The 15,990-nt window shown below is 42.0% G+C and overlaps 1 protein-coding gene across 3 annotated transcripts in view; it reads left to right on the forward strand.

Moving 5' to 3' along the window:
- fer (fer (fps/fes related) tyrosine kinase) overlaps window positions 1-14,505 on the forward strand; it is a 22,233-nt gene extending 7,728 nt beyond the window's left edge. Inside the window, exons 10-21 of one of the 3 annotated variants that reach the window (XM_041959855.1) lie at window positions 1-72; window positions 210-308; window positions 2,234-2,440; window positions 2,557-2,679; window positions 4,956-5,012; window positions 5,139-5,257; window positions 6,412-6,506; window positions 6,592-6,715; window positions 8,033-8,187; window positions 10,742-10,864; window positions 12,218-12,387; window positions 12,500-14,505. The exon at window positions 1-72 is cut by the window's left edge and continues 124 nt beyond it. In XM_041959855.1, the coding sequence (XP_041815789.1) occupies window positions 1-72; window positions 210-308; window positions 2,234-2,440; window positions 2,557-2,679; window positions 4,956-5,012; window positions 5,139-5,257; window positions 6,412-6,506; window positions 6,592-6,715; window positions 8,033-8,187; window positions 10,742-10,864; window positions 12,218-12,354 (1,311 nt within the window). In that variant the 3' untranslated portion in view covers window positions 12,355-12,387; window positions 12,500-14,505. Of the gene's footprint in view, window positions 73-209; window positions 309-2,233; window positions 2,441-2,556; window positions 2,680-4,955; window positions 5,013-5,138; window positions 5,258-6,411; window positions 6,507-6,591; window positions 6,716-8,032; window positions 8,188-10,741; window positions 10,865-12,217 lie in introns of all 3 variants that reach the window. The other 2 variants (XM_041959856.1, XM_041959857.1) reach the window with 2 other exon arrangements.
- Window positions 14,506-15,990: the final 1,485 nt, after the last annotated feature.

Below are 15,990 nucleotides of genomic sequence, written 5' to 3' on the forward strand. Positions count from 1 at the left end.
GCCTCTCCGCCCCCACCGCCGCCGCCCCCTGCGCTGCCGTACGAGGATGACGCCCGTTCTGTCGGATCGACCGTAAATATTCAGTTATTGATTATTGATTTATCTGTGATCTGGTCTGAGCTACAGACCTCAGATCAGAGGTCTACAGCACACAGTTAACTGTTTTGATGACGCTCACCGACGCGTGTGTGCATGTTGTCTGTCTTCAGGATAGAACGAAGGAGAGGAGCTCCAGGTTTGACACTCTGCGTCACTCTCTGGCCGGAATGATTCGGTCTCCTAAAGCCATGCTGGGTTCCTCCACCTCGGTGAGATTCATCTCTTCATCTCTCGTCCGTCTCACCCGTTGAATGAAGTTTCAGCATCGGTACCATTGAATTAGTTCCTGTTAGTTCCTTGTAATAACTCCAGTTCACCGCAGCCCGACAGGCTGCCTCCGAGGTGCATCTATCCAGGTCCATCCATGTGAAGCAAATTTTTCAGTTAATAACTCAGTAATGCGTACAAACACCTGTGTGTTGTCTGTACACTCTGATATCACTCCGTCTTTCCACCAGGTGTGGACGTCCGGGTTCGGCCCTCGATGCGTATGACAGTGCTGATAGCAGCCACTCTACTCAATGAGTGCGTGTCCACCGGGCGCTTACACTGTTCCCAGAGTAACCGTCTCCGTTTCAGAACCGTCTCTCCGCTGAGAATACAAGTCTATTTTTGACAGACAGAAAGTCGGGCACAATAAGTTTTCAAAACAAATCATTCTGTACCGGCCCCTGATCGAACATTGACAATAAACGCTATTAAAACAGACAAAAATAGAAACCCATGGTAGAAGCACAAATATCACAGAAAATGACCAAATCAGACAAATCAAAGTCAACAAAGCTTGGAAGGCAAAATGTTCTGCTTCTCCAACACGACCGGTGGGGACTGGAGATGCATGGAGGACAGAGCAAATACACGGCACATACGCAACATCGCAAATACGCAGCATCGCAAATACGCAACATCACAAAACGCAACATCGCAAAACGCAACATCGCAAATACGCAGCATCGCAAATACGTAACATCACAAAACGCAACATCACAAAATGCAACATCGCAAATACGCAACATCACAAAACGCAACATCACAAAACGCAGCATCGCAAATACGCAACATCACAAAACGCAACATCACAAAACGCAACATCGCAAATACGCAACATCGCAAAACGCAACATCGCAAAACGCAACATCGCAAATACGCAACATCACAAAGCGCAACATCGCAAAACGCAACATCGCAAATACGCAGCATCGCAAATACGCAACATCACAAAACGCAACATCACAAAACGCAACATCGCAAATACGCAACATCGCAAATACGCAACATCGCAAATACGCAACATTGCAAATACGCAACATTGCAAAACGCAACATCGCAAATACGCAGCATCGCAAATACGCAGCATCGCAAATACGCAGCATCGCAAATACGCAACATCGCAAATACGCAACATCGCAAAACGCAACATCGCAAAACGCAACATCGCAAATACGCAACATCGCAAAACGCAACATCGCAAATACGCAGCATCGCAAATACGCGAATTTTTTATTTAATTTTATTCACTTTATTAATCCCAAACTGGGAAATTATTCTCTGCATTTCACCCATCACTGATTTACTGAAACACATGCACATGCAACATGCAGTGAGACACACAGGAGCAGTGGGCTGCCGCATCAGGCAATGGGGAGCATATGGGGGGGTTAAGTGCCTTGCTCAAGGGCACATCAGCCGGCTAATGGAGGGGGGGAGTAGATACTCCACCACACCTAAGTTTCTCTGCCAGTCCGGTGGGGGGAATCGAACCGGCGACCCAACCTCTAGGCCACGGCTGCCCCCAAATACACTACATCACAAAACGCAACCTCACAAATATGCAACATCGCAAATACGCAACATCGCAAAACGCCTGGTGGAAATGCGGCGTTACTGTCAGGTTTCACCTTCCATCCATCAACAAAACTGTCAAGCTCAATTTTTACAGTCTGAGAATCCAAATCATACAGGATGGGAGTTACAGTTCTTCCTTGAACTGATTTTTGCCCCCCTCCCTTACTGACAAATCGTTCAGTTGCCGCTCTCACACACGTGTAGTTGTCATATATTTTTATCAATAAAGTTAATTTGAATTCAGACTGAACTGTGTGTTGAACATGTGTTCTTGTGTTCCTCCCTGCAGCAGTTCTTTGATGTGATCCCAACATCGGAGCGCCCCCTAGCGGAGCAGGAGTGGTATCATGGGGCCATCCCCCGCACAGAGGCTCAGGAGTTACTACGGCAACAGGGAGACTTCCTGGTGAGAGAGAGTCACGGCAAACCGGGCGAGTACGTCCTGTCAGTGTTTTCTGACGAGCAGAGACGACACTTCATCATCCAGTATGCCGATGTATGTACAAACACACGGAGATGTGTAGTTTTATAAACTTACTTCAGTACTCGATTTACAGTTTGTAAAAAGAAAATGACAAAATACACTAAAAAACTTTTCCCTCTCTCTTGTAGAGTCAGTACCGTTTCGAAGGAACGGGGTTCTCCACCATCCCTCAGCTCATTGAGCATCATTTCTCCACCAAACAGGTCATCACCAAGAAGTCTGGAGTTGTGCTGCTCAACCCTGTTGTCAAGGCAACCACCGCTATATATTTATACATACATGCCCACCAACTACATATCTGCACGTTACTGAGGAGAGGCATCATTAGGATTTTATTGATCAGTTCCAGTAACACTTATCAGTGCTGATACTAAAGCAGGCAGTCAGATAATAATTAGTGATTCCACATCATTCAACACAGCTCATCAGTGCAGGAATCTTCCTCTCACACTCAGTACTATTAATACTGAACACTCTGTAGTATTTACACTCAGTCCTACATTATATACATCACATACACACATTCATATTTCATACTCAGTACTTAGAGTGGCATGCTTGAGTTTGGGCCCCCGGTCAAACTTTCTGTCACTGTGAATAACTGAGTGAGTAAAAGATGACCTGATTTCCAAACAACGTAAAGATGAAGGTGATACCTTTCTTCAATGTTTCAAGTGAGATTAGTTTATTTCTATCTAACAAAAAAGGAAAAGGGCCTGAAGCAGAGGTTTAGCGTGGTCAGTACGTAGTAACACCCCCTTTGGTAAGCTTGAAAAGGCTTTTTTTATCCAGCTGAGAGTCTTTCATGTCTTGTTTGGGTTTTTTTTTTTTGCCCATTTCTCCTTTCAAAATTCTTCTAGTTCTGTGGGTCTTTTTGCATGTTCTGCTCTTTTCAGGTCTATCCACAGATTTTCAATTATATTTAGGTCGGGGGGCTGTAAGGGTCCACTGCAAGCCCCCTAACCCTACCCCTTCATCCTCTTCAGGTAGTCCATTGTGGATTTTGAGGTGTGTTTAGGATCATTATCTTGTTGTAGAAGCTTTTTTACAGACGCTGTGGTGCTTGATTGCAGGATTTGTTGGTGTTTCGTTGAATTCTTCGTCTTCCAGTGAAATGTTCTCGCTGTCACTGGCTGGCTTTGATCCGCCGCCATGTTTGTCAGGTGCAGAGGTGTTCTGCACCTTCTTTCTCCAAACGTAACGTGCTTGTTGTGGCTAAAAGATGTTAACGTCATCAGTCCACAGGACTTTCCAGAAGGCATCAGGCTCCTTTAGTTCCTTTGCAAACTTCTGATGTGAATTTTGTGGTGAGGATACGGGAAAGTTTTCTTCTGATGATTCTTTGATGAAGGTCATATTTGTGCAGGTGTTGCTGCACAGTAGAACAGAGCGCCACCACCTGAGAGCCTGCTGAATCTTCATGAAGGTCTTCACAGTCAAACAGAGGATTTGATTTGCCATTCTCACAATCCTCCGAGCAGTTCTCTCAAACCTGACGTCCATTGTTCCTGCTAACTGACGTTTCTTCATTACATTCGCAGCGACCCTGCTGTCTGAATTGCATCTTTCCCCCCTGGTTATGAGTTCATTCCTACCATTCACGCCCACTTCAGCCACACTCCAATCATCTTCCGGAAGTGCTGTCAACGGCGACCTGACTAATTATTACTGATGGTTGTCAGGAGGTACAGTGTTGTTATTTTGTATCATATTTTGGGTCGATTTCGCGGTTTTGCTGTCGGGTCTGGGAGTCCGTGGTAAAACCGGAGTGGATTAGTTCAGTTGCTGTATTGTTGTGGTTTGGATTTACTACCAGCTCGGGAAAACTGTGACCAAACTATGAAATGAATTGCATGGACTGAACTTTAGAATAACCTGTACATCCTCTCATCTACAGTCACACGCCCACACACCCCTGTTACGATCTAGCACTGGTTTTCAAATGATTTAATATATTTGGGAAAAATTGAAAAATGTTGACTCTTCTTTTGCATTTCTGAAAATATGTTAAAAATGTTTTTGTAGGAGTTGACAAAACTATTGTTTTTGTTTCTGATTTCTGATTATTATTTTTCAGACGTGACTGACTGGCACCCCCTTTTGTTTTGTTGGACTGAACCAAGGAAACAAGGAAATAACGAGCTGAAAACACTTAGCTATCTTTTTTTAGCCTTCTCCTGCTTTGTGGCCGTCAGTGATTTTAATGTTCAGAGTGCAGGCAGCTGCTTAGACGAGCCCATGGCAGCTGATTGTTGGGACAATGTTTGAGGAGCCAGAGTATTAAATTTGCATCATCTGAGCTTTCCTAACGATGGCTGTGAACGAGTCATAGCACTATCAAGCTAATGAAGGTCAGAATTTGTCTTTTGGAGGTCAGTCCATCTTCTGCTCACTGAACTATTCACAGTAACAGACAGTTTGCCCAGGGTTGCCCCAAGTTTTACATGCAAGTGTACATACATAGATACATGTTATAATTCACTGGATCTGAAAATAAAAACTGCTGAGTTTGTTTTTCTTTCTGTAGGATAAAAAATGGATCCTGAACCACGAGGACGTGGTGCTGGGGGAGCTGCTGGGAAAGGTGATCCCATTTCCTGGTTTTTGTTTTCTGTTTCCTCCTGTCATCAATCATACCACTCACAGTGCTCTCACTGTGTTTCTCTCTGCCTCCATGTCCCATCATGCCCTGCTGTCTGCTGGTTGCCAGGGTAACTTTGGCGAGGTATTTAAAGGGACGCTGCAGCGCGACAAAACACTAGTCGCTGTCAAAACGTGTAAAGAAGATTTACCTCCAGAGCTGAAGATCAGGTTCCTGTCTGAGGCCAGGTCAGAATCAATCAACACATCAGCACATCAATCATTACATCAATCAACACATCAATCATTACATCAATCAGCACATCAATCATTACATCAATCAACACATCAGCACATCAATCATTACATCAATCAACACATCAGCACATCAATCATTACATCAGCACATCATTACATCAGCACATCAATCATTACATCAGCACATCAATCATTACATCAGCACATCAATCATTACATCAATCATTACATCAGCACATCAATCATTACATCAGCACATCAATCATTACATCATTACATCAATCATTACATCAGCACATCAATCATTACATCAGCACATCAATCATTACATCATTACATCAATCATTACATCAGCACATCAATCATTACGTCATTACATCAATCATTACATCAGCACATCAATCATTACATCAGCACATCAATCATTACATCAATCATTACATCAGCACATCAATCATTACATCAATCATTACATCAGCACATCAATCCATCAGTTATGAAGGGAAAATATAAAATACAGGAAGGAAAATCAGGTCAATCAGAAATATACTAACAAGCTTTTCAAAAACAGCATAATTACTGCATTTGTACGAATGAGTAACCTATATATAATGCACATAAAATACACAAGATAACCCTAGAAAACTAAAACAAAGTACTATATATATGTATATGAAGTATGAACACATGACCTAAATTACAAGAAACACTAAATCAACAAAGTTTTGCACTCAGGAATTTCTATTTCTTGGAAATGTTACTGTGTAATCTTGAGTGAGTTTAGTTACTTTTTGAGTTTTACTCATTTTAACTGGTGTTTAATGTTACCTGTCTGTGATTGGCTGGTGTCTTATGCTGCCAGTTTGTCATTGGCTGCTGCCTGCCTGTGATTGGCTGGTGTCTCTTGTTACCTGTCTGTGACTGGCTAGTGTTTCATATTACCTCTCTGTGATTGGCTGGTGTCTCATGATGCTTGTATGTGATTGGCTGCTGCCTCCTGCTGCCTGTCTACGATTGGCTACTGCCTTACGTTGCCTGTGATTGGCTGCTGCCTCGTGCTGCCTGTGATTGGCTGCTGCCTCGTACTGCCTGTCTTTAATTGGCTGGTGTCTCACGTTGTCTGTCTGTCCATATGTTTTCTGCAGGATTCTGAAGCAGTACGACCACCCGAACATTGTGAAGCTGATAGGTGTTTGCACGCAGCGACAGCCAATTTACATCGTGATGGAGCTTGTTCCTGGTGGGTGGAGCTCCAGTTACTTTAAGTTTGGCATCTTGTTTGGTTGGTCAGTTTCTAGCAGCTTTATCTTCGCTGTGTCCATCAGGTGGAGACTTCCTTTCCTTTCTGAGGAAGAAGAAGGATGAGTTAAAGACGAAACAGCTTGTTCGCTTCTCTGTAGATGCTGCTGCCGGCATGGCGTACCTGGAGAGTAAGAATTGTATCCACAGGTAAAAAATGTATACCTTTCACAGTAAACAACCAGAGCGCTGCAGTGTCTGACAGACTGTGATAACATCACCTGCTAAAGTCACAACAACACACTTTTAGTAAAATAGTTAAAGTAAGTGAAAACCTACATTAATGTCAGGAGTTTGCAAAGGTCAGGGGTCATATTCACAGACATTCTGAGGGTGCTCTCAGAGAGCTCTTCTAGCGAGGAGCCATAGCTTAGGACTGATTTAGGAAAAAGAAAGGACTGAAACTTTTGTCGTAGTGAGGAGGTGTGGTTGCTAGGTAAAAAGGTGTGATTGGAGTGGACAGCTCTCTTGAATAAATTGTGAGCCACACTTTAAAACTAACCTGCAGAATGTTTGAAATCACAGGCCTACCTGCAGAGTAACGTGTTCACATGCTGATAGTTGTGCTATTTATTAGCTCACGTTTGTTACTATGCTTTTAATTTTACAACAGGATCTATTTGATAGGGAAAATGGCTAAATTTCAATGATTGTAGGATAAACTTATATAAGGAGCTGTGCTAACTGACAGAACACTACCATAAACATAACTCTGCCATCAATCAATCAATCAACAACAGCAGGAAGCCGCTGTGTCCATCAATGGCCTTTAGTGATCTGCAGCTCAGGTTTCATGTTGTCGGTTGTCAGACACAACAGCTGCCTCTACATTAAACAGCAAATACGTTCACTTCCTTCTGTTGAGTCTTCATGTCCTGAAACCTCGAAGGAGTTTCCACACTCAGCAGCAGATTCAGATTTTGTTCTTGCGTTTCACATTTGAAAGCAGAAAGCTCAGAGGCTGCTGGAGCTTGAGGTTCAGCTCTGAGAGGTACTTGTAATGTGTACCACAAAGCTGCAGCTCATCTATTTTAGCATGTTTTTAGGTGTAATGACTCTTCAGATTGGTTCTTTTCATCAGTCCAGTTCTTCTGCAGAGAGTGACACTCCACATCTTCTTTGGTTTTCTGCAAAGTTGCCATGATGCATTGATGTGATATCGACCGTAATGGGTGTGTTGCATTCAGGGACCACTCAGAAGAGGGTGTTAGTTCACTCTTTAATCTTATTGTCTTTAATCACTGTAAAAAGGTAACTGCTCTCCAGAGGTTTTTTATTTCTCTGTCACGGGCTGGAGGTGGTGCCGTGTTAAACTGTGACTTAGACAAGTAAGAAAAGAAGAGTCTGGATTATTGAAAAGGTGTTTCGGACAGGTCGGGACTTTGGGTTTTCTAAATTTGACATGCACCTGTCTGTCTGTCTGTCTGTCTGTGTTAACCTGTCTGTCTCTCCTCCTGTATCCCTTAGGGACCTGGCAGCTAGGAACTGTTTGGTAGGAGAGGGCAGCGTGTTGAAGATCAGTGATTTTGGGATGAGTCGTCAAGAAGACGATGGTATTTATTCTTCATCTGGACTCAAACAGATTCCGATCAAATGGACGGCTCCAGAGGCTCTCAACTACGGTAACACACGGCTACACCTGACTCACACCTGACTCACACCTGACACACACCTGACTCACACCTGACTCACACCTGACTCACACCTGACACACACCTGACTCATACCTGACACACACCTGACTCACACCTGACTCACACCTGACTCACACCTGACACACACCTGACTCACACCTGACTCATACCTGACTCATACCTGACTCATACCTGACTCATACCTGACTCATACCTGACACACACCTGACTCACACCTGACTCATACCTGACTCATACCTGACACACACCTGACTCACAGCTGATTGATACCTGAGACACACCTGACTCGTACCTCACCACACACCTGTCTGACACGACATTTGGCTCACACCTGACACAAACCTGTCACCTAGCTTTGGCCGTTATGACGGTAAATACTGTCATAATACTACCGTGCAATGGTAGAAATATCTCCACGAGAGCTGTCGACAAATACTCCAAATTTGAACGTATATGCAGATATTTTTGTGAAATTGAATATTCACCTGTAAAAAAGAAAAAAAAAAGCACTACCTGGCTGTCTGTTTCGTGATTTGTCACGTGGGCTGGGCCGTTGCAATCTTAAAAGTGCTGTGCTGGATTTTGGTCAGTAGAGGTCACAATTGTGTAACCTTGAGATAAAGCTGTATGCAAGCTATATAAGCCACAGTTAGCCTACTGTTCCACAACTAGCAACCTGTGGTCACATCTCAACAGTCTGTACCCAAATGAGCTGCTCCACCCAGTCAGGCACACCTGGACTCGCATCTTACACGGGCTGCCTCAAGCTTGCTAGAAACAACAAGGCCAGTTACTTGGATCCAACCTTCCATCACCTCGTTCATTTGAAAGAGGACAAAAGATCAATGTGCTGGTGAAAGTGACAGCCGGCACACGCAGTGAGACCGAGCCTGTTGCTGTACCCACCGCCCTCTGTTTAAGCAAAAACATTTCAAACGTGTGTATCATTTGTCTATAAAATTGTTATAAGTACACCTTTGCATAACATCGTATCCTTATTAATTTTAAAGAAAACAAAAAAGAAGCTTCAGTAAACCAGCATTCACAAACCGGGATGACTGCTGGTAATATTCGGCACGTTTTCGCTAAAAAAAAAAAAGAGGTTAATCGCATGATTGGGGTGTAACGTCTTTCAGTGACGCCTTAATTTATTTGGTTTCGTGCTGTCTGCGGCCAACGTTTTAAGACACACCGTAGTCTCCCACCGTCGTCACAGTGAAACCAAGCGCTAAATACGCTTCGTCATATCGCCTCGTCTTAGCTTTATGGTGACATTCGTGTCTCTCATTGTCTCCGTCTCTCTCCGCCTTTCTTTTCATCCCTGTTAGGGGGTGTCTCTCTCTGTGCCCTGCACTTCATACCTCCCGCTCTGATCTGTGTGTGCTAATGTCCGTGAAAAACAAAAACCAACCATACCCAACCGTAATACTCTTTGCGCACACTCTGACAATGAGCGCGCCACTGCCACCTACCATAGCGGATGTGCAATTACACTTTATTCTTGTCCAAAAAAGCGTTACCCGAGGTCACACGCGCCCCCCTGGCGTCGCACCACTATTTGAGAAGCACTGTTTTAAAGGAAGTTAGCTTTACTGTTTTCAATCTTTTGTTTTTACCTCAAGTTTCTCATGTTGTTCTTTTTTATATTGAACTTCCAAATAAAAAGCAAAAAATCATCAGATGTGTTTAACTACGGTATGGCATGGTTATTTTAAACTTCTTCATTTAACAACTGCTACACTGTGATGATATTCAGCGATGGGAAGACACTGATCATGTGGATGATTTCTCTCAGTAAATATCAACAATCAGTTAACAACATAGGAAACAGATAAATATCAAAATACATCACTTTATTTCTAGATTTTCTTCAAGTGCAAGTGTTTTTCAAACTGTCCCATTTTCACTAGCCACTCGCATTTTTTAACAAATCATGAATTACTTTGTACAAATAATAAATCATGTAAAATACAGAAATCAACTTTCAAATTTTAAAATAAATAATTGTGTTAGGCTCAGTGACAGCGGCTCTGGCTGTCGCCATCTTGGCTGTGCCTTACTCCACCAAACTCCCAGCAGGTGGAGCTTGGGTGGGCCAAATGAAGCCTGGTTGCTGAAAGCTAGCGTCTGGGTATAACTCAGAGCGACCACGTCCATAACTGTGCGTAACTTTAAGTTTTAATATAATTTAGGTGAGTGAGCGATATAGACATTCACCCTTGTGCTGTTTTTATGAACGGGGGCCCAAACAGTTTTTTGTCCTGGTCTGTAAACATGTTTATTTCTGCTGTTAAGTTGGAGGTTTTAATATGGAGGTCCTCGGGTACTGACTCACTTTTGGGGCCAGTCTCAAGCGGACTTGTCTCATCCAGCCATAAACAGCAATACATTCCAGGATTTGCACTTTTTACACACCTGTTACTGTGATTGGTCTCTAAAGCCTCCTGCTCTGATTGGTCATTGATATCTCCCCCCCGTGTTAGGTCACTGATGTCTCCTGCTCTGTGATTGGGTGTTGCAGGTCGTTACAGCTCAGAGAGTGATGTGTGGAGTTACGGGATCCTGCTTTGGGAGACCTTCAGTCTGGGGATCTGTCCTTATCCTGGGATGACCAATCAGCAGGCTCGAGAGCAGGTGGAGAAAGGTAAACGCAGAGAATGAAGGAGACAAGCTGTCAACTGTCAACCAGCTATTCTTCATTACCGTCATTCTAATAATTAAACGATTAACTAACCAGAGACATCACTGAACTCATACAGGTAGAATTTATTGGTCCCAAGTGCAAAGTAATACAGTACAAATATAAAAATATTTGCCCTGCTCCGTGTTCGCCTTTCGGACCCCAAAAAAGGCCGTGAAGTTCAGCTTCAGAGGAGGAACGAGGAAAACCATGGTCCACGTAGCCTTGGTAAAAGGCACATAGGTGGACACTGGTGCTCTGAGTACGTGGTTTCGCTGCTGCGCCTATTTGGTACTTTATGATGGCGGGAAAATGTGGCCACACAGCATCGCGCCTGGCAGACGGGGCCAAGGGCAAATCGCCCGGCGCCATCGGGACCTTGAGATCTTTATAGGCGCCCGATGTCTTAATGTTCTCCGGTAATAAGCGGACAAGACCACCGACCGCCCGCCCGCGGGGAAGTGGAGGCAGAGATGGGGACCCCAGAATCCTCTGGGCGTACCTCGCCATCACACCCTTGCTCAGTAGTTCTGCTCAAGCAGTCGTAGCTCTTTTAGCTATTTTCTCGCTAATCCCATTGTTGTTTGCATGTGTGTTTCTCCTGCTTGCTATATTAGCTTAGCAGTTAGCAATGACTTCTCTCTCTCCCTCTCACTCTTCTGCTCCCTTTTGCTTGATTTTTAGTTATCCCTCTGCCTCCTTCAGTGATACTGAAAACTGGAAACTCAGTCATTAGGTGTACACAGCCGGGCCCCCGTAGAGAGACCAAAATCATGCATGAACTCCAAATGGTTCAAGAACAGCTCAGTTTACTTTGGGTCTGTCTTTGATGGGTGTTTTAGGTTGATTGTACTGGTCTGGGTTGGGGCTATTGATATGGTTCCATCTATGTAATATTGCATTAGTGGTGTTTTAATACTGACAGTATCTGACAGGTGCTCACACCTGTCTCTCACCTGTTGCAAATTAAATAATGAAAGTAACCGTTGTTTCATCCCCAATGGGAACCAGTATACTCCTGTATGCAAACACTGGTTGTATGATGGTTAAAGTGGAGTTACAGTGTGCAGGGTTCAATCAATACACATTTTGTAGCTCCAGTTGAATCAGAACTGCAAAGATCAGTCAGTTAATCAATACGAATCAATTGTGATGATTGATGAAGTCATTTGTTTATTTTTCTGTGGTCTGGTTCATGTTCTCACTTGGCAAGTTGGATGTTTTTTAATTAAATCTTGGTTTTTGAATAAATACACTGCAATAACTGTGGAAGGATGAGGCTAACTCCTCCCCCCTCTTTCTCACTTTGGTTGCTAGGTTACAGGATGGCGTGTCCGCAGCGTTGCCCTGATGATGTGTATAAAGTGATGCAGCGGTGCTGGCAGTACAACCCTGAAGACCGACCCAAGTTTTCTGAGCTCCAGCGAGACCTCGCCGCCATCAAGAAGAAGTGATGACGTCATCACACACCTCGCTGCCATCAAGAAGTGATGACGTCATCACACACCTCGCTGCCATCAAGAAGTGATGACATCATCACACACCTTGCTGCCAATCAAGAAGTGATGACATCATCACACACCTCGCTGCCATCAAGAAGTGATGACGTCATCACACACCTCGCTGCCATCAAGAAGTGATGACATCATCACACACCTTGCTGCCATCAAGAAGTGATGACATCATCACACACCTTGCTGCCATCAAGAAGTGATGACATCATCACACACCTCGCTGCCATCAGGAAGCAATGACATCATCACACACCTCACCACCATCAGGAACTGATGACGTCATCACACACCTCGCCACCATCAGGAAGTGATGACGTCATCACACGGAAAAAGTTTCAAAAAAAGACGACTTAAATTGAGCCAATACTTCAGAGACCAAAGTTTTCATCGCGTCTGCAGGTTTTTAGGATTTTTTGAAACATGGCTGAAATGTGCTGATGATTGAACGTCAGCACAGGCGGAGCATGTCTGTTACCGTCACAAAGCACTCCAAAGTAATAAAGTTAGCATTTAAAATCAGACATGATGAAAATATAGGTGCAGCGTCCTGATGTCGATGCTAATCTGTTCCTGCTGCAGACAGTTAGCATTTGGTATTTAGCTGTCTGAGCTCACTGAACTACAGCGTAAAGGTGACCAAACACTACGTAGGTTTTACTGTCAGGTGCTAATGAAGCGTACAGGTTAGCATGGATGTAGCTAGCTATGTTAAAATGTTGAGATGAAATCACCAGCCGTGACGCCTGTCAACATGTTGACGTTCGCCCCATGAGTACTCAGTACTCATTGCTATATTATTACATGAGTACTGAGTACTCACTGTTACATTATTACACGAGTACTGAGTATTCACTGCTACATTATTACATGAGTACTGAGTACTCCTTATTACATGAATACTCAGTACTTGTTACTACATTATTACATGAGTACTCAGTACTCATGGGTCGGGTGTGTGAACATGTTTGTATCAACACGTTTCTCATATTGATGATGAACTGATTGGTTTCATATCAGATGCTCATTTCCAGCAAACTCTAAAATGTTTTTCTTTATTTCTTCTTTGCTCTGACCTTCGTGGGCTCAGCCAATAACCTTTGACCCCTGCTTGAGCTGTCAGATGGAGGAATGGCTGACCTCAGGTGACCTGGTGAAATGTGAGCGCGTTTGAACTTGGCCCTCAGTCGACATGACTCGGAGCTTTAAGTAACTCGCTAATCCAACAAGCACTTCGTTAAAAAGTCAGACTTTAAGCCACGCCCCCGTCAAGCAACATCTTGAACACTAAAATTATTTCCACTGCTAAGGACCACTGTTAACACTAACACCAGTTTTGTTTGCTCGTTTTTACCTTTACAGTTTTTTATTTATTGTTTTTATCAGTTTTATTTCTCAGATTTTCTGTCCAAAAATGTGTATCTGAAGGAAAACTGACCTTTATTCTAAAAAAACAGACCAGGCTCATTTTTTTTTGTAAAGGAATTTTTTGTGACCAGCTTGTGATTTGGAGTATTTTGTTGTCAAATAGAAAATAAAAAAAAAAATAATGATAATGTCCCTGAACATTAAAAAAATGAAAAACAAATATTATTCAGAAAAGGGGGAAGTGAAAATCTTTGCTTTAATGCAGTGTTTTAAATTCCTTAAAGCAAAATTTAATCCACGTTTTTTTAAACCAAAGTAAAAAATTCATCCAATCAAACAGCTCCAAAACAATTCAATTTTAAACAAATAAATGACATCATCAGCACTAACTCGTATATTTCCTGGTTATCATGTTAACTGAAACAATGTAGAACCACTTGAAAGTGTTTTAAAAAGAAAGTTTTAATATAAATATGTATAAACTCTATAAACATCACTTCCTGGACTGTGTGAGGGCAGAGCCTAAATGTTCGTGATGTCAGAGCTCCAGAGCGCTCCCTACTGTTACTGTAAATAAATTCAAGATGATGTTTGTTTTTTCTTTCGTTCTAAATCTTTGTTTTTATAGTCTTTTTTTCAAACACTAATTGTCTGTCTTTTATATTTGAACTCTTTATAAAAATACTATCGTAGCATTTATTATGAAAATAAAACAAATCATTCAGACCTTGTGTGACATCATTTGACATTTTCAGATTTTGTTCAAAACATTTAACAAGCTTTAAAAGAGTTATGTTTATTTTTATCATTAAAATTGTCATTTTAATGATAAAACAAATTTAGAATATTTCATTCTGGAATGTTCAGACGGTTTAAATCGGACAAATTCTAAACATTATTTATACATTATTATTTCAATATATATAATATTATATATATATTCAACTTCCAAAGAAATTACATATTTATTATGAATTTAAACATTTATTTTTGACACTGTCTATTTTTCAGTAGAACTTCTACTTTTTTAAACTTGAAAAATAATATTAAAATCAATTAATTTCAAACTAATTTCTGTGGAAACCTTTTTCTTTGATTTTCATATGACAAGTTATTAAAATACAAACTTCAAACATTCTTATGTTTTTATGCCCAAATAAAATGTGAAAACATTTTTGCGATATTTAAGAAACATTTAAATACTGTTTTCATTTGCCGTTATATACAGCTAATTCAAAAATTTTAATTTAGAGCAAAAATATCTGGTAACATCTAGACTCTTCCAAGTCTGTGCTTTATTTTTACAAGTAGTTTCCAAACTCCAGGGACAAAAACAAGTCAAACTGATTTTACTTTTAAGATTTAAAGATATTTGAACGGATGAGTGGTCAGATTGTAAACAGTCCTAAAGGTGACTGAACTGAGTATCTGTTAAAACGGTTAGCATTTAGCTTTAAGAGAAAACCACCTTCGTTCTTGTGCTCGTGGTATCGATAACTTCATCACAGTTCTCTGGTGAAAGTAATAAAAAATGTTGGGCTGTTTTTTCCTCTTTCATTCAGTCAATATCACAGTTTCACATCCAGTAACGTTTTTGATCATATTAGAGATTATGAGAATACTTCTTGGTGAGGGTGATGGTGGTGCGGTTGAGTGTTAAAAATTGGACTGAATACAGTTTAGTATTGACCGAACTGACTATTGAAATTTACCTGTTTGTATTGTTGTGTCGCTGCTTTTTGTCCTCATCAGGTCACAGCAGAACAACTTGAATGAACTTTATTTAGTGAACATTTTAACCATGCTTAAAAACATGCCTGTGCCGTTTCCTGCACGTTAAAAAAGAACCAGCTGAGAACCTCATTCAGACTCAAGACCGGCGGACAGTTTTTTTAGATTTCTGTAGGTGATGTGATAACGTGAAATATTAACTAAGAGATGAAACCTTGACAGGAGTCTATGTGAAGGTGGCACAAAGTGTTTTGAGAAGCAGCTAAACAACAGCCAACAGAACCTGAAGAAAGAGCTTCCTGTCCGATAAAATATGGGAAGTACCTATTGCTGTGCTGCAGAGGAAGAAAGAAACACATGGTTCAGAGTCAGGACCAGGATCAGGTTCATGGTTAGAGTCACATGTCTGGGTCAGAGGTCAGGGTTAGAGTCCCAGTTCAAGGTCAGAGTCAGGATCTGGGTCTGGGCCAGATTAACAGA

Source organism: Chelmon rostratus, chromosome 19, assembly GCF_017976325.1.
Source record: "Chelmon rostratus isolate fCheRos1 chromosome 19, fCheRos1.pri, whole genome shotgun sequence".
Classification (NCBI taxonomy): Eukaryota; Metazoa; Chordata; class Actinopteri; order Chaetodontiformes; family Chaetodontidae; genus Chelmon; species Chelmon rostratus.